At 42.6% G+C, this 17,921-nt stretch overlaps 3 protein-coding genes across 8 annotated transcripts in view; all 3 read left to right on the forward strand.

Moving 5' to 3' along the window:
* LOC309441494 (titin-like) overlaps positions 1-17,921 on the forward strand; it is a 242,725-nt gene that overhangs the window by 34,883 nt on the left and 189,921 nt on the right. For all 6 annotated transcript variants that reach the window (XM_082056179.1, XM_082056180.1, XM_082056181.1 and 3 more), the window contains exons 42-44: positions 4-129; positions 973-1,161; positions 5,421-5,477. In XM_082056179.1, the coding sequence (XP_081912305.1) occupies positions 4-129; positions 973-1,161; positions 5,421-5,477 (372 nt within the window). The remainder of the gene's footprint in view (positions 1-3; positions 130-972; positions 1,162-5,420; positions 5,478-17,921) is intronic.
* LOC309441496 (striated muscle-specific serine/threonine-protein kinase-like) lies at positions 2,725-5,392 on the forward strand. The gene is made up of 2 exons (XM_082056186.1): positions 2,725-3,399; positions 4,483-5,392. The coding sequence occupies exons 1-2, from the start codon at positions 2,784-2,786 to the stop codon at positions 5,109-5,111; spliced, it is 1,245 nt and encodes a 414-aa protein (XP_081912312.1). The 5' UTR covers positions 2,725-2,783; the 3' UTR covers positions 5,112-5,392.
* On the forward strand, positions 6,323-15,302 carry LOC309441495 (uncharacterized protein). The gene is made up of 2 exons (XM_082056185.1): positions 6,323-7,920; positions 7,957-15,302. The coding sequence occupies exons 1-2, from the start codon at positions 6,472-6,474 to the stop codon at positions 12,775-12,777; spliced, it is 6,270 nt and encodes a 2,089-aa protein (XP_081912311.1). The 5' UTR covers positions 6,323-6,471; the 3' UTR covers positions 12,778-15,302.

Here is a 17,921-nt window from a genome sequence, read left to right on the forward strand (position 1 = left end):
TAGTCCCAGAAGTTGTTTCTCCTGAGCTAGAAGTGCCAGTGTATCCACCTGCTGTCATGGTACCACTACGTGATGCTGTTACTTCTGAGGGACAGTCTGCTCGTTTTCAGTGCAGAGTTACAGGGACAGGTGGGTTTAAAGAAATCCTGTACATCTTTTCATCTCTCAGAATTTTTCATCTTCAACTCAGAAAAAATGAAACAGTAAATGTGCTGAGATCAGTCTTGCCCTGGAAGTACAGTTATTCGATACACACACAGAGCAAAGTGTTGTTCACTGACAACTGTCAGTCAAGCAGGTCATTTGTCAAAGATGTCATTGAGCATGGAAGTTATAAACTGTCATCAACATTAAGTATTTCTAAAAATAAGGTCTGTTTCAAAAAAATTTGTCTTTGGAATTTTCTCATCATTTCAAATGCTAGCTGAGGTTGGAAAAATGTCAGTGAGTAAAATGTGGCATTTTAAAACACAGAGTAACCTTTTGTGTGTAGATTTTCCTTAAATAAGTTTGCTAGTTTTAGTTACATAGAATATCATTCTACAATTAAAATAATTCTTCCCAAGCTAACACAAAATCAAATAAAACTAACTTTCTTCACTTCAATAAATGACTTTGAGTATGAATAGTAATGGAATATTCACCAGTCACTTTTTTAAAATGACACTTTCCCTGATTTTAGTAGTAGCAAAATATTTTTAAATGTATACATTGAGAGGAAAAGAAAAGTTATTTTTACTCAGGAATATAGCAGCACTAGAATCAGTTTTCCCAGTTTCCCAGTTTTCAATGCAAAAATCAAAACTTAAAACAGCATGTAGCCCACTTTCCACTGATCATACATTACCAAAGTAACACAAGACATTTAAACTTGACATTAAGACTTCTGATAGGTATAAATACAACAATAGTGTTTACTTACTAGTCTAATATAGGAACACACTTTTTTTCTTCTTTCTGTTGCTTGAGCAGATCTGAAAGTCTCTTGGTACAGCAAAGAGAGAGAGATCAAGCCATCGCGATTTTTTAGAATGACTCAGTTTGAAGACACTTACCAGCTGGAGATTGCTGAAGCTTATCCAGAGGATGAAGGAATCTATACCTTTGTGGCTAGTAATTCTGTAGGCCAAGTGACAAGCACTGCTACCTTGAAGTTAGAAGGTATAGTGTGCAATTAAAGAAGGTGTCTTGTTTAAGTCATGTTCCAATACTAATCTTAATATACACTGGTAATTATATGTGAGTCGTTGTCTGTCCTTTTGTCTTTTAACTCAATTAATTGCTACCATTTACATACATTTATGTCTCTAAAATACAGGTCATGCACAGAAAACTTATTCCACAATTTTTCAATGTTCCATGCACCTCATGTTTTCATTCTCTCCAGTCTTAGAGTCTGTCATGCACCAAACATGGTAGAAACCTTATTTCTGATATAAGTGCTTTGCTTACACATTCTTTGATTTGACTGTGAGGGTAATCTGATAAGAGTTTTTGTATAAAAAGAATTACTTTGAAAGTGTTCGAAAATGTGTTAAACTTGAGCAGCTACAAAGAAACAGTTTACATTCATATGAATTGATGAAGCATTGACCAAAGTTTTAGAACAGAAATATTGTCTGGAGAATTTGCTATTTAAATGCTATATTGTCCTTGATATTATTTAACCATAAATATTTTGTTTTCTTTTTGCAACAGATTTTATAAATGATGAATTAGAATAATTCATGCTGTTAAGTTGTAAGTTAGAAAAACAATCTTGAATGAGAGAGAAAATTTATTATAGTGTAGGGTAAGAAATTAAAAGTTGACATGCTTCTTTTCAGGATTTAAAAAGGTTGAAGAAGTTACATCAGAGTCCCATTGGCATGTTTCTTCATCTGTTTCACTTAAGGAGGAAGCTATTGGCCAAAGGCCCACCTTTATCCAGCCTATTTCAAGCTGCAGGGTATGCAGTGGGGAGTCAGTCAGATTTCAAGCCAGAGTCTCTGGCATGCCCAAACCAAAAATCCAGTGGTTTCATAATCAACAACTCATGTTGCCCACAAAAGACTTAGTCTTCCACTTTGATGAGTCTACAGGCACAGCTATACTGATAATAGTAGATGCTTTCTTAGAGCATGCTGGCCAATACTCTTGCAAGGCAAGAAATAGTGCTGGAGAAACAACTTGCACAGCTACACTTACAGTGACTGCAGAAGGTAAAGCCCCGTTTTTACTTCAAAGGGATGCAGTTTGTTGTATATCACACTTTCATGCTGTTACTAATGATCTTCTTTCCTTGTTTTACACCTCTTCTTTCCTAGCTACTGTTAGTAGTACCTACCCTCCGTAACCTAGCCGTTCTCATTTCTTTTGTTTAAGCTGTAACATTTGGAAATTTGCAAATTTGTATCTTGGTATAGGTCAAAGAATGGAATAATTTTACTGAAGGTATTCAGATTTTTAAAACAAGTAATTAACTGATCTTTATAGTATCAACTGGGGTATTTTGCCCTATCCTGTAGGGAAAAACAAAAAAAGAAAATACCTCCTTAAAAAATTCCATAATAAGTTTCCAATACTAAAATGGACAACTTTAGTGAAAGAGACAAGTATCAACTGCATGACTACTTTAGGCATCACTTGTCATTCATATATGTGAATGGATAATCTTTGTGTCAAGAACATAATGGCATAATGCATCTGGCATGCTGAGTTTTCAAATGAAGGTCATTCATTTTCATCTTCCATGCTGTTTGATTTTGTTCAGAACATGGCCCAGTGAAGTACTTTAGACACTAATGTTGTTGTTATTTTTGTTACTTGATTACACAGTGCAAGCCCTAGATAGGCAGAGTTCTGGGAAAGATGTAAAAGAGTCTATCCGGTCACAGGCTATATCACAACTTCATGTCGCTCCTCTCACAAAGAAGAATATTAAAACTTATCAAAAAGAATTTAAATCAGTGCAACAGCCATCACAGGAATTGGGTGTGCAGGTTTTTGAAAGTGTATCAAAAAGTTTGACTATGAAGGCCACATCAGTTGAAGAAATGGAAGCCACGCACACAACGATCCTTTCCCAAACATCTCAGAGCACCAGGATCTCTATGGCCACTGCTCGGGAGATGAAAGGTGTCCCTCCAAAGATTCTCTTGCAGCTCAGAGACCTAACTGTGAAATGTGGTGACGCTGCTCAGTTTGTATGTGGCTTAGAAAATGAATTTTTCTCTGAGTTTCTTTGGACTCATGAAGGTGAAAGGATAGAAGTGTCTGAAAAACTGAAGATATCACAAAATGGAAATGTCCTGCTGCTCACAATCCTAAATGCCCAGCTGACAGATCAAGGACTGTACAGATGTACTGTGTATAATGATTATGGAGGGACAACAACTGCTGCAATACTAACAGTCAAAGGTGGTTATCTGACTTTTAACATTATGACTTACCTTTTTCAACTTCTTTATCGCTGCCTGCACCTCACTCATATTTCCTTTATTATCAGTATTTAATTGAGAAAGCTCCACTTTGGGTTTTTTCCTCCACATTTAAAGCTCTATTCATAAGTGGCATGTAGTACTGGAAATATAGCATTGTAACTTCATGCCTCTTGCTATCAAGTCACAGTTGTCTGAGGCTTTTTCTCCTCATATCCTTCACGATATGCAGTGACATGTAAAGCAAAACAGGTTGGAAGGAATTTTTACAATTTGAGAATTCCTGAAGCTGGAGTGTAAGGAAGATAAGAATGTCAGATAAGCAATATTGAACTAGATACCTGGTCTTTCAAATATTATGGCTCCAACTTGTTTCCAGTAAATCCAAGGTTCCAATTCCAAAGTTAACAATATAGCTCAATTTATTTAAAAGGGTTAATGAGTGCAAGTATTGTATTACTGAACTAATTAATTGTCTTCTACCCTTCACTCTCCCTGAGATATAAGTATTTATTTTTGCTAAGACTCCTGCCACTTTTCCTCACATCAGCATATTAAAATGTTAGTAGTGTTACCTCTAGTGAAGACCTAAAAATGTATTATCACCGCACTGGACAGGTGATAGTATTTCTGCTGAGCTCAAAAGAGCAGAAAACTAAAATGAATAATGAGGAAGCCATTTACCCTATCGATTTGGTTCTTAAGAGTGAAGAAAGAAACTGCAGTATATGAGCTGTTCAAAGCACTTACCATAATCTTCTGCTGCTACTTTCTAAATTGAGGCTCTCAATTTAAAGATGTATTAGGCATTACAGACCATGTCTTGGTCCCAGGAAAGTCCAATAGGCTTAACTGGTACATAGAATTAAGCCAGCAGGAACAGAGCTCTTAAATGTGTAAGCACTCACATTTAATAGTGTTGTTGTAGCACTGAAGTGCTGGACATTCTTTCAGTACTAATTATTGTTTTCTTCCCCCGCCCCCCCCCCCCATATTATAAGGATATTTTTTATTCCTGCAAAATATCTGTTCTAATCCTTTTCCTAACTTTATTCTTACCTAGCAAAAGAAGCACAAGCCAAAGCAGTAACAAAAGTTACCCTTGAATCAGATACTAAAAGCTTTAAAGCAGCCAAAGATATTCAGTTTAACCAATCTGAAGTTAAGCAAGAATCTTCCAAGAAAACCTCAAGCTTATTTATATCTACATCCCAAAGACCATATGAAACTGAGAAGCAAAGGAACAGAGTCTACTATCCTGATGTAGTGCCATGTGAAGACATTACTGAAACTGATGCCAAAGCACCAGAGTTTCTTGAAACTCTGCCTTCAGAAACCACTGTAAAAGAAGGAGATGATGCATTACTCTTTTGCATAATGAAGGGTGTGCCTACACCTTGTGTGGTCTGGCTGTGCAATCAGCTAATAGTTGAGGAGTCTGCAATGTGTTCCTTAAAACATGATGGTCCACTGTGCAGTTTAAGATTGTTCAAAGTTGGTCAGAACCAGAAGGGTATATACAAGTGCAGAATAGTTAATCCTGCAGGACAAGCCGAGTGCAGCACTCATCTGAGAGTGACAGGTTGGCAACTGCATGTTCCTTCCAAGTGTCAATTCCTCATGCATAGCATCATTGCATTCCAGTACGTTCATTCCCTGGGAGATGATAAAGAACAAGAAGCATCTCATTAGTCTGTGGATTGTTGAATGTTCTCTTCAGGGATTTAAGGCATGATAAAGGCATGTTACATTAGAAACTCCCCCACCCTGCAAAAAAGAAAGCAGATCTTATAGGAAACTGTACATTGCAAACAAGTTTGAAAACATTTTATTACTCTGTTCTCAAAATTTGTCAAGTGTTTGAATTGTTTGGCATGCATTTATGTGTGTGTATGTATGAATTTCCGTATATTTGCAAGAGATTGGATATTTTTACTACATAAACTGTTGATTGACATATATAGCTACTGTAGCTTAAAAGTATTTGTCTTTTTATTCTAGCTCCTGAAAAAATTATTCATGAGAAGCTTGAGGAAGAGATTGAAATGGAAGTGAAAGGTACCGTCACCAATGATGTTACACTGAATAATTAGTACCAGTAATTAATAACATTGTGAAAAGCTTTTATCTGCTTACACATAGTGTCTGATGGGGAAAGAAAGACACACTTTAAAGCATATTGGAACATGTTGCATGTTTGTTTTGATATGCAAAGGGTTACCTGCATTATAAGGTTATTTAAGTTTTAAAATATGTTTAAAACTTCAAATTTATAATTTTGCAGCAATATTCTTAACTTTTACTTCATGCTTTGCAGCTGTTCACAGAGCTTTTATTTGTTCAATTTCCTTTTGAATGCATGGAATAGTTTACTTCAGAAGGAAGTTACACAAATCTTACTCACTGTTTTCAAACAAGTTAGCAACCTAACATTAATCAGTTCAGTGGACACTATTGGATGGATAAAGTATACCAGAAAACATTTGTTGTTTAGGATACGTGAAAGCTGTACATTCCCATTGATTCCTTGCATTTTTTTTACATACATTAATTCATCATTATACATCTCTTACCCTGGCTTGCAGATAGCATATGTGGTTCATGTTGCTTGCTTTTTCCCTGTGCATAACACTGTAAAGTTAGTGGCTGTATTAGTTCGAATAAACGCCTTCTCATTTCGTGTTAGCTAATTACTTACTTTTTTTTAATATCTTTCAAAATATTTTTTCTCAATTGTTTGAACATTTAATCTACAAACAGAAGGGTCAGAAAGGGCGTTTATTCTACTGTCTGCAAGTCAGGTAAGAGTTTCTTCTTTGCCACCCAAAGACGCGCAGCTTTTCCAGGCAGCAAAAACATACACGCAGAAGAACGTGTTATTTTGAAATTCATTTTTGCTTGTTGAAGAAGAAATTTCAACAGTCTGAAGAAAGAACAGACAACGAACGATTTTCGTGTCAATCTTTAAAACAGAGCAAGGCGTTGCGTTTATTCGAACAAATATGGTGAGTGAATTACTTTTTTTTCCTGGGTGTGTGATGAAATCGGTTGCATGCCCATTTTTTATTTCAATATATTGCTATTTCATTATTTTCATATGGCAGGCAGAGTTTGGTGTGTTGTAACCCAGTCTTTTTCTCTTGCAGAGCCACACAGCAAGGCGAACCTCGAGGGACCTGGCACAGTGGCGGTGCTGGCTTGCCCCCAGAACTGTAAACCCACCTTCACGCAGGGCCTCAAGTGTAGGTCTGTTTTGGAGGGGGACCCCGCACTCTTCCAGTGCAAGCTGGTGGCATGCCCAGCACCCCACATGTCCTGGTTTCACAATAACCGGCCGGTGCGCCAGGACTGCCGCAAGGTGATCCGCACGGAGAGCGAGGAGCACATGCACCATGCCAGCCTGGAGGTGCGGGACGTGCGGGAACATGACGCCGGCAGCTACAGGGTGTTTGCCATTAACAGTGAGGGCTCGGCTGAGTCCACTGCCTCGCTGCTGGTGGCACGCAGCAGGGAGCAGCAGCGTTTGGGTTTCGCAGGGAAAACAGAGTGGAAGCGGGACAGCTGGGAGCACCTGCTGCAGCAGCGGCGGGAGGAGCGGCTGAGAGTGGTGCTCCGCTGCACGGGCTCGCCCTTCGACAAGGGGCACGAAGCTGAGCAGTTGCTTGGGGACCTCTCCCCAGCCCGGGGCATGGTACGAACCATCTGTTTCCAGAGGCTGCCGCTGGTGGGGCCTCATCGTCCAGGGCAAGTGCATGGTAGGGAGCACAGTGGCACAGTGGTGAATGCTGAGGAGCTCCTGGATGAGGAGATCCGTTGGAAGCTGCAGCGGCTGCGGGAGGCAAAGAGGGCAGCACTGAAAAAGAAGCAGGAATCCCTCCTGTCCATGCCCCAGCAGGGCTTTCCCAGGAAGCCCAGCCCACCTCAGGTGGCTGCCACAATGGGTGGCTCAAAGCCCCTCACAGTGCAGGTAGTGAAAGGGTACCGCAGGCCCAGGGCTGCAGGGGTGAGACAGCAGATGCCAGGTGGGCTCCTAGATCCTTGCCCACCCCTCTTTGTCCAGGAGGTTAAGCCCCAGAAGGCTGTTGAGGGGCAAAAGTGCACATTCTCCTGCCTCTTCCATGGCCGCCCACAGCCCACGGTCACTTGGTACAACAACGGCAAGCCCGTGGGGCGCATCCAGGGCACTGCTGTTCACACCACAGGGTGCTGCTCTATACTGACCTTCCCATCCCTGCTCCCAGAACATGGTGGTACCGTCACCTGTGTGATCTTCAACCCACTGGGAACAGTCAGCACCTCAGCTGCACTTCATGTGAAGCCATGGATGCCAGCCTATGGGGCCATGAAGAAGGAGGAGGAGGAAGAGGAAGGGAAGAAAGAGGAAGAGGAGGAAAAGAAAGAGGAAGAAAAGGTGGCAGAGGAACAGGAAGAGAGGGTGGATGAGGAAGAGGAGGAGAAGCTGGAAGAGGAAGAGAAGGTGGAGGAGGAAAAAGAGGAGAGGGTGGAGAAGGAGGAGAAGGTGGAGGAGGAGGAGAAGGTGGAGGAGGAGGAGAAGGTGGAGGAAGAGGAAGAAGAAGAAGTCAGCCTGGCCTTTGCAGCAGAGCAGGGACTGCCAAGTGCAGTTACGCACTCAGAGTTGCTGTCGCTGCCTGTGGAAATCAAGATCACTGCCCCCAGTCCAACACCAGAGCAAGACACAGAGATGAGGGAGACCCTCACACGTCCTTCTCCAGACCAGGCTGCTCCTGCCGTAAAGCACAAGTTCAAGTTTTCATTTGATGTGGGAAATGAGCCACCCCAAATTGTGGCAGAAGGCCCAGCACACATTCATTGCCATGAAGGGGAGGCAGTGGTGTTGGAGTGTGCTGTGTCTGGGAAGCCCCCACCAACGGTGGTATGGTCTGTGAATGGCCAGAGCCTTTCTGCCAGTGAGAGGCTGAGGTTTGAGGAAGGCAAGAGTGGCACATACCGCTTGCACATCCAAGGGGTCTCTGTCACGGATGCTGGGCTGTATTGTTGTGTGGCTAAGAATGTGGCTGGAACAGCACAGACTGCCTCTGAGCTGACAGTGGAGCCTAGTCCACCCAGGTTGTACAGCAAGGATGAAGGCATTGAGGAACTGCCTGCTATGGACTATGTTCTGGATCTCCAAGGCCCTAGCATGCTTGGGAAGGATGAAATGGAACAGATCACGTTCTCTACAGAAGAGGAAGCCCACCTACCCTGGTCCCTGAGGCTGTCTCCATCTCCTGGTGAAGAGTTAAAAGAGGAGTGTGAGAAAACTCACTTCGGGGAAAGCAAGATGGAGGAAAAAATGGAGCTGGATATCATGGAAGTTTATTCAAGGCAAGAAACAGCTTATACAGAGGAAAGCATGAAGGATACAGATGATATTTCTGAGATGAGGCAGAACAGGAGAAAAGCTGTCTCTGAGGAGCACAGCTTTGAAATTGACACCACTGAGCTGCAACCCAGTATGGCCAGGGAAGAGCATGAACAGGGGGCCAAGTACTCAGGTCGATTTTCAGAGGAACTGGAGGCTGAAGGAGACAAGGTGGTGCCACATACAGGTACTGTCTCCTGGGACATCCTTAAGTCACCATTTATGGAAGTGAAAGAGCAAACACATGCCTCTGAGCAGTTTGCTCTTGCAAGGGAGTGTGAGGATTCACAATTTTTCATTCCTGTATCACCTGTGGTGCAAGAGAGGAGTGACGTTTACATGGAGGAGAGCGATGCCACTGCCTGTGAGGCAGTATCTCCTCATGTGCCTCTTGTAGAAGAGCCAAGTGTGTCCCACCTGCAGGACAACATTGCAAGTACACCCACAAAGGAGCAATTTGGCTTTTCTGACTTCCGTACAGAAGAGCAACAGGAGGAACAGACCAAGGAGCAAGAGAGATCAGTTGATATTAAACAGGACATTGAGGTTGATTATCATCTTTGTAAAGAAGAAATAATTGATGTTGGGGATGCCTCTCACTTGGAAATGCACCATGATAGACAAATGCTGCAAGAAATGGAGTCTGATGCAGGCAACTCTTTGGATCTAATCCTCACTCCTCCTGACACAGAAAACACAGGTCAGGATTTTACTGAGGAAGTTGTGGTTCACCTAGAAGAGACTGATGAGGCCAGTATCCCATGTGATCTGAAGAACTTTGTGGAGCCTTTTCCAGCTGCAGATACTGTGGACACAGAACAGGCACAAACCAACACAGGTCTGGAGAGTGTGGAGGTAGGAGTAACTGGGCTCATCTCCCCTGTGCATCAACATAACGTGCTTGTGGAAGAGATGTCTCTGAGTGAGGAACTGCGTCAGAGCTACAGGATGCAGCAGGAGAAGGTCAATGCCCAGGAAGAGGCACTGTCAAGAGAAATCAGAAGGGCTGATTTGCAAATCTCTTCTGGAGACCTTGGCAGCATCATGATATCTGCTGAAGAGAGATCTTCTGCTAAAGAAATTTGTGAGTCAGAGGTCAGTGTCTGTGGAGATGATTCACTTGAGGGACAAATTAATACATTTCTGGTGGAGAACACAGCAGATTTCCAAAGAGGAGTGCAGGAAACACATGTGTGGGAGAGTGGGGAACGACTGGAGACCACAGACTCCCAGAGTGACAGCTTCATCATCGACTTGAAAAAAGCTGCATGTGAAAAGAAACCCCAAGCTGGGCATCAGGCTGAGGAGGAAGAAGGTTCTGGGATAGAAAAGGTCTTTGAGACAGGAATGAGCAGCTCCATATGTGAGACAGAAAGAACAGGTTCCCCTGAGGAGATGCTCAGGGACAGCCAACAGGAACCAAACACTACCAAGGGCTTCTCTTTTGGGCAACTCTTACTTGGTTTAATAAGGGATGATCCTGTGGCGCAGAAGGAGCAAAGGAAGGAGTCTTGGGGAAATAAGAGGACTCAAACTGAGGAAGCCTCTGAGAATAGCCTGGATGAAGAAGGACTGTGGGAAGATACTTCTGCTGGTCTGGAGCCCAGTGCTGTTCAAGCCTCAGAGCTGAAGCCTGACTTGTCTCTGGCCAAGTATTTAAGGTCAACGGGGATGCAAGAAACTCCAGATCTCAAAGGGACAGTTCAGAAGGAGCAGCGAGAAACCATCACTTTACTGGAAGTGGAGGAGGTTACCTTCAGTATGGTTTATGACTATTACAACAACCAGCAGGAGTTTGCCCGGCCCCTCTCTCCAGAGTCAGAAATGTCTATAGAGCTGGAGAGCAGGAGTGGAGAGGAGTCACCTGATTCAGACCGCTTCTACACACCTCCCTCCTCGGTGGAGATCTTTGAAACTGCTTCATCAGCATCCTACCACACACCACTCAGCACACCTGAGCGCTACTCCACACCGTCTGAGGGCTCAGAGTACAGCACACCACCCGAGCACTTCTCCACACCTTCTGAGGGTTCAGGGTACAAGACACCACCTGAGCGCTTCTCCACACCTTCTGAGGGTTCAGGATACAGCACACCACCCGAACGCTTCTCCACACCTTCTGAGGGCTCAGGGTACAAGACGCCACCTGAGCGCTTCTCCACGCCTTCTGAGGGCTCAGAGTACAACACACCACCCGAGCGCTACTCCACACCATCTGAGGGCTCAGTGTATGACACGCCACCTGAGCACTACTCCACACCCTCTGAGGGTTCAAAGTGCAACACACCCTTGGAGTACTACTTCACACCCTTCGAGCGACCCTGCTCTGCATCAGGGGACAGCACACCACCAGAGCGATACCGGACACCGACTGGGGAGTACATGGATGCACTGACCATGCTCCCTTTCTATGAGAGAAGGCAGCAGGCTCCAGACCAGCCACAGGCTGAGGTGTTTAGGACACCCTGTGAAGCCCTGGAGCCATCAGGCAGGGAGATGCCACCTGCATTCCTCAAGGCCTTGAGTGGGAGGAGGCTGTATGAGGGCAGCACACTGAGCTTTGTGGTTGAGGTGGTGGGTGTGCCCAAGCCAGGGGTGAAGTGGTATCATAATAAATCTCTGTTGGAGCTGGATGAGAGAATGCAGATAGAAGAGGATGGGGGCAAATGCATGCTGGAGATCACTAACATCCAGAAAGCTGATGGAGGGCAGTACCTGTGCCATGCAGTGAACATTGTTGGGGAAGCTAAAAGTGTCGCACAGGTGGAAGTTTTGTCTGAAGATGGGCGATCACTAGCACTGCCACCCCCTGTCACCCACCAACATGTTATACACTTCGACTTGGAGCAAAACATGTCTTCAAGGTCACCTTCACCACAAGAAATCCTCTTGGAAGTGGAGCTGGATGAAAATGAGGTGAAGGAGTTTGAGAAGCAGGTCAAAATCATAACTAGTCCTGAGTTTAGCCCAGATAAGAAGAGCATGGTGGTTTCTCTGGATGTCCTTCCACTTGCCTTGTTGGAGCAAGCAGCAAGCTTGGCTGCACAGGAGAATGAGGATGTAAAAATTGATTTCCAAGTAACTGAAATGCCCCCCCGCTTTGCTGTGCCCTTTGCAGATGTCAAGGTGACAGAAGGCTCGGAGGCAATGTTTGAGTGTGTCGTAACAGGTACTCCTGTCCCAGTAGTGCAGTGGTTCAGAGGTGACATGTGTGTGACACCTGCCACGGGGAAGTATGTTGTGAGTCAGAAGGAGGGACTTCACAGTCTGAAGGTCCAAAGTGTAGGTCCTTCTGATGGTGGTGTTTATCGCTGTCGGGCAATCAATAGGCTGGGAGAAGCAACGTGCAAAGGCTCCCTCATAGTTGTGGCTGAGCAGGGAGCATGTGCTAAGGCGAGTAGTGAGGCAGTCATGGGCAGTGAACCGCACAGGCCCCAGAAGTGTGATTTGCTTCTGACTAAGACTGTGAGCCCGGGTGACCAGTCAGAAATAGAGCTGGAGTTTGAGCCGTGTGTAGATGACTCGGAGAAAGCGATCCGGCTGTTTGCAGTGACTCAACAAGAGCAAGACGTGGAAGGAGAGAAGTGTGTCAATGTTAGTTCTGATGTGTTTGCGGAGCCATCCCAAGAGGAACGGGCTGAGTTCAGGGCTGAGAACTCAGAGAGCTGCAGCTTTGAGTTCCAGCTCACAGAAGCCCCTCCTAAATTTCTGAGGCTCATTTCTGACTATAGTACATTTGTAGGTGCCTCAGTGTGCTTTCAGTGTCTTGTGACTGGTTCCCCTCACCCCAATGTCCGCTGGTACAAGGATGGGGTGTTGCTGGAAGGGGACAGGTACTGTGTGCAGGAAGAACAGGGGGGCTCGCATAACCTTACTATTGAAAACTTGATGCAAAGTGACAGTGGGCAGTACAAATGTGTAGCTACTAACAGAGCAGGAACTGCCGAGACTTGTGCTGTCTTGACGTTATACTAAATTTCCATAATTTATTTTGGAGTCTCTTTTGAAACACAAAATGTTTTTATGCTGTTGTTCACTGCAGGTAAAAATGCAGCACTCATTTAGGGGCATTGTTTTTCGTCTCTTTAGGGATGAAAACCACTCAATGTGGGCATGGTTTTATCTCACTTAAACTTGCCTTCGTTGGGGAATTTAAGTGATATTTAATCTGTGCATAGGTTTTGTGCATACTTTCTGCACTGAGGTATATTTCAGGCTCCTTCCAAACTCCTTACTCATTCTTGTAAAGATATTTTAATTGACACTAATTTATGTAGGACTAATATTTTCATATAGTGTACATATTCCTGTGTGTCTGTAACAGTGCAGTTGTTACTGGTTTATGTAGGCTAGAAATCACCTGAAAATGTAGAAACCATGTTTTCCTTGTAACCTAACGTTATGGAGTACTAACTTAAGCTTGCTGTTTAGTTTGGAGATAGTTCTGTGAAAGAACTCCTTTAATTGGTATTTCCTCTTCTCACAATGTTGTGTCAGAACATGTGAGTCTCATTGATTCAAATCCTGTGTTTACAGTTTCTATCACTGCAAAATTCTTACATCCATGGGCCTCATTCTAATGATTACTGGAATTAAATGACTTTTTCTTTAAGTCAAAGGAATTACACTGTTGCAAAGAAAAGCAACAGAAATGGAAGAAAATGGAAGTTTTGCATTAGTAGAGACTGGACAGGATTTTTTTCTCTATTACCAAGTAATAAACATGAAAACATTTTGTACTGTATCTTTAGAAGTTAAAGGGAAAGGAGAAGGGAGCATAATAAATCAATTATGTAACTGTAAATTCATTAAAATAATTTTGGTTGTCCCCATTTTCCAGTGTCATTCATAAAAAATATGTAGTAGAAAAAAAAGTGAAAGATTTTTATGCAGTATTCTTGTGTCACATTAGAAGGTAAATCTCTAGGTTTTCTTTTTTTAAAATCAGTAACAGTTAGGTGTGCTATGTGTCAAGATGACGAGAAATAAATAGAATTGTTATCTGTGGCATTTTCTCAGCGGAAGAGATTTTTACATTAATGTTCTCAATGTGAGTATATATTTTTTTATTTAAAATAACGCTCATATTTAGGAGGAGCAGTCAGCAGAAGCTGACATAATTAAATCAGAACTAAATCTATCTTACATAAACAATGATAAATTAATTTAGAAAATATTCTAAAAATATGAAAGTTATCAATTAATGTTTATCGGAAGTTAAATAACTCTAAAGTATATGCCAGGTTTCCAGTTCCCTGTATGTCAAGGTGAAACCTTGAGTTCAACAACCCCAAGCAAAATTATTTTAACTTTGATTCATGAGGTTTTTCTAGTTATTTACAAATTACTGTCAGTTGCCTTGCAAACTGCTTCAAGGAGCATGATGTTTTTAAGCATAACAGAACTTTTCCTACAGTATATTGTTATGTTCATGTATGTTCTTATTTCTGAGTTTGACGTGTCTTCACACTGAGGTCAGTATGCCTCAAAACCACAATAATCTTTTGCAACTATCCCATCACTCACTTGGGATAGTAATTTTTGATCAAAATGTTCACTTTGCCCAGTTGTGTTGCCCAATATAACCTTAAAGCCAGAAGTGGCGAGTTCTAATCACCCAGTACATGTGGAAAATGACAGGAGTGGTTAGGCAAATACCAGTGTGTCACTTCAGTTTCTTCCTAGTCATGACCTTGTGATAAATATTTAAGATTTGTATGTTGTTAAAAAGCAGAGATAATTGTGAATTCTTATAGGTAATGGTGGTAGGAAAGAGAAGCTTGAGTGTCTGACCCAACATCATGATGGGAAAGAACTGCTTCATGATGTGTCCTTAATCCATTCCTTGGGTAGGTGTGTAGCACTGACTGACTCATGAGACAGCAGAGGTCCCTACGGAAGTTGGCAACAACTGTCTCATGCTATATGTCAGCTGTGACATGAGGGGTCTTTCAGGTCCAAAGCCAAAGACGTCAGAGGCCCTTTGGTTACGTCCTAAGCAATTACGATGTGTGTTTCATTTGCACATAAATTAACCCAAATTTTTAGTAGAAACAGGCCGTGAGCCAAACAGGTCCAAGTTCATGTTCATGTCTGAAATATATGGCCAAGCATCTTCATCTCTATCTGTGTAGTGTTTGTGGTTTATGTGAGTTTAAAAGTCTTGTTTTAAGTTTCATACATTAGTAAGGAGCACTATCATGTGCTCATGGAGAGACAAAGTCTCACCTAAGCTACAATGATAAAATCTGGAGTAATCCTAGTTTTGAATAAACATACTCTGTGGCACCTGGTATAAAAAAGAGCCATGATTGACCATCTCTCTTCAAAATTTTGTGCTTTCATAGGAATTACAAAACTCACAATTTTATTTTCAGGGTTAATGTCTTCATTTCTACAAACCAAATATCTTTAAAAAACAATGAAGCATGTTTGTTTGTCACTGATCTGTATTGGATGTTAACATGTATGGTTAATTTGTCAAATAAATATGTAAATTATTTAAATCTGTCGCTTCTTGTACTTAATTCATTTCACAAACATAGCTAAAATATGAAAAAGTATCAGCATATGTTTTCTGTCATAAATATCCAGGAACACACGCAAGTGCATTAGTTTTTGCTGCACTCCTGTATATAAAGCATTCTCTTGTTTTAATGTAGATTACATTCTGCAATTTTTGTATTTTATTGGGCCCAATTCTGTCACTAGTTATCAACTTCACTAGCACATTGTATTTCTGCGAAACTGCCCTCCTGTTTTTAACAAGGCTGGTAGGTAATACTGAAGGACTGGTGTAATTTTTTTTTTCCTAAGCATCTCTTCTCAGCAGTTAATCACTGTATGCACTGTGCTATGTTGTGTGTATTATGGTGTTTATGGCAAGATTAATGATTGCTAAAACCCATGAGAAAGAATTGGGTGTGGAATATTCTGTTCTTCTTTATAGTTGTTACTAGAGTGCAGCAAAAAATGTTATCTCACAATAAGTTCTGGAATTTAAGACACTATAATTGAGAAACTTATCAAGGTTCACCATTAGAGAGCCTGGATACATCTGTCCACTTATATTTATTTTATTCTTATTTAACAGCTCTTGTGTCTTTGCAACATCAAATACTGTGGGCCTTAACTGAGCAATCTTGACTCGGTGAGGAAAACAGGATATGATTTCCAGAAGTTTTCTTTGTGCCATATTTTTCATTGATAGTTTGTTCCATTCCTGGAAATTCTCAGATTTCATTGATGTTACTAATGTCAATCGTCTGCAGAGAATGACATGTTCTTGATGTCTTTTGTTTTTAAGCCATTAGAACAAGGTGGTTCAACATGTAAATGTCTAAATTCACAAAGACAAAAAAAGAGAAACCTTAAAGTGCTCTGTCTTCTTTTTCTCTGGTATTGTGGGAGTTTTAATGTGCAACATTGTGATAGAGCTGAGTTTAAAGCAGAGATTTAAATCAGTGGTGTTAAATCAAAGGTGCAAACTTGTGATTTTAGTAATAATGGTATTGTAAGCATGAGGGTCTAATGACAAAAACAGGACAAAGCTGGTAAGGGAGAGGTAATGTTTTAGTGTGTTAGACAAAAGATAAAGTTGAAAGAGATGAACTAACTGCACCAGATGAAATGTTGTGTGCTGAAAAGTTTGTGTTATTATTCTGGTAATCTGCTTTTTCTTGGTGTTTTGAATTAAAATATAGTCTTGGCACTGCTCTGCTGTACTTATTTGTATGAGTATACATACAAATATGTATGGCACATACCACTTTAATTATATTTGTGAAATACACCAATGCTGCTTGACTGTTAGTTGCACTTTACACCCTGGGGATATGCCTAACCCATGCTGTGGTGTCAGGTTTGAAGAGACACCCATATTGACCCAGATGGGAAACTTGTAAGTAAACTGACAGCACAGCATGTCTTGCTGGTTTTGGCGGGTGTGTATTTGACAGCAAGAGGACCTACTGTTCATTGTAATTGCTGTACAGTATTGAGAAAGCCTCCAGATATACAAAAATGGTTGCACTGTTTATTGCTATCTACAGGGGTTCTCTTAAACATTCTAATAAAACTAAACATTTTTTTTCCATACAGACATCCATAGCTCTCTTATTGTGTCTTCTGAGGAAGGAAGAAGTGAAGGCTACAGCAGCGGCCTTCAGTTGCCTGATAGAGAGAAAACACTTGAATTTGAGCCTGAGAAACCAGTTTATTCCAGCAAAGCAAAGATGAAAATGGAGGAGCAGGGCAAAGCCCCTGTTTTCCGCAAACAGGTCTCAAATGTGGAAGTCTGTCAGGGAGATGTAGCTAGGCTCTCTGTTACTGTTATTGGCAGCCCCACACCCAAAGTCCAGTGGTTTTTCAACAGTGTGAAGCTAATGCCATCCATGGACTGTAAGTTAGTGTTCGATGGCAATGAGCACAGCCTCATCCTCCCATATGCAGATGAGCAGAATGAGGGTGAGTATACCTGCGTGGCCAGCAATGTACATGGTGAGACTACGTGCAGTGCCCACCTCCACATACGGCAGAGGATACCAGGAGTCCCGTGCTTTGTCAGAGAGCCGGAGAGTGTGCAGTGCCCACTGGGCTTCACCGCAGTCTTTGAGTACACTGTGGCTGGGGAGCCATGCCCTGATGTGCAGTGGTTCAAGGGGAATGAGCAGCTCTTCTCCGATGTGCGTCATTCTATGGCTCATCATCCTGATGGCTCAGGCTCCCTGACAGTGCAGGAGTGCATGGAAGAGGACACTGGGCTCTACACCTGCAGGGCGGTGAGCATCCTGGGTGAGGCCACATGCTCTGCTGAGCTCTTTGTGCTCCCTGAGGAGCATGCTGTGTGCCGACAGAGCCCAGCCTTGCAGCACTCTGCGGTGGCAGAGGACCAAAGTCCCGTCTCCTATGAGGAGGCTGGTGAGCTTTCTGCCATGGAAGGAGCACTCAGCCTTGAGGTCATGAAGGAGCCCCTGGCTGTCCTTCAGCTCCAGACAAGCCAGGCGGAGCATGTGCTGCCCAGGGAGGACATCTTGCCTGGCCTGCCACCGGCCTGCCAGGCTGCACAGAGTGCTGAGGAAATGCTTACCCAGGTGGCCACAACACAAGAGAGCAGCAGG

The sequence above is a fragment of the Streptopelia decaocto genome, assembly GCF_964273445.1.
Source record: "Streptopelia decaocto genome assembly, chromosome: 6".
Lineage (NCBI taxonomy): Eukaryota > Metazoa > Chordata > Aves > Columbiformes > Columbidae > Streptopelia > Streptopelia decaocto.

What these genes read in the sequence shown, in the direction of transcription:
- LOC309441496 (XM_082056186.1), top strand. Translation starts at nt 2,784, where the DNA reads ATGTTGTTGTTATTTTTGTTACTTGATTACACAGTGCAAGCCCTAGAT. An exon ending in TGCAATACTAACAGTCAAAG is followed by an intron (nt 3,400 to 4,482) that starts GTGGTTATCTGA and finishes ATTCTTACCTAG; the next exon opens with CAAAAGAAGCACAAGCCAAA.
- LOC309441495 (XM_082056185.1), top strand. Translation starts at nt 6,472, where the DNA reads ATGCCCATTTTTTATTTCAATATATTGCTATTTCATTATTTTCATATG. An exon ending in AGGAGGAAAAAGAGGAGAGG is followed by an intron (nt 7,921 to 7,956) that starts GTGGAGAAGGAG and finishes GAGGAGGAGAAG; the next exon opens with GTGGAGGAGGAGGAGAAGGT.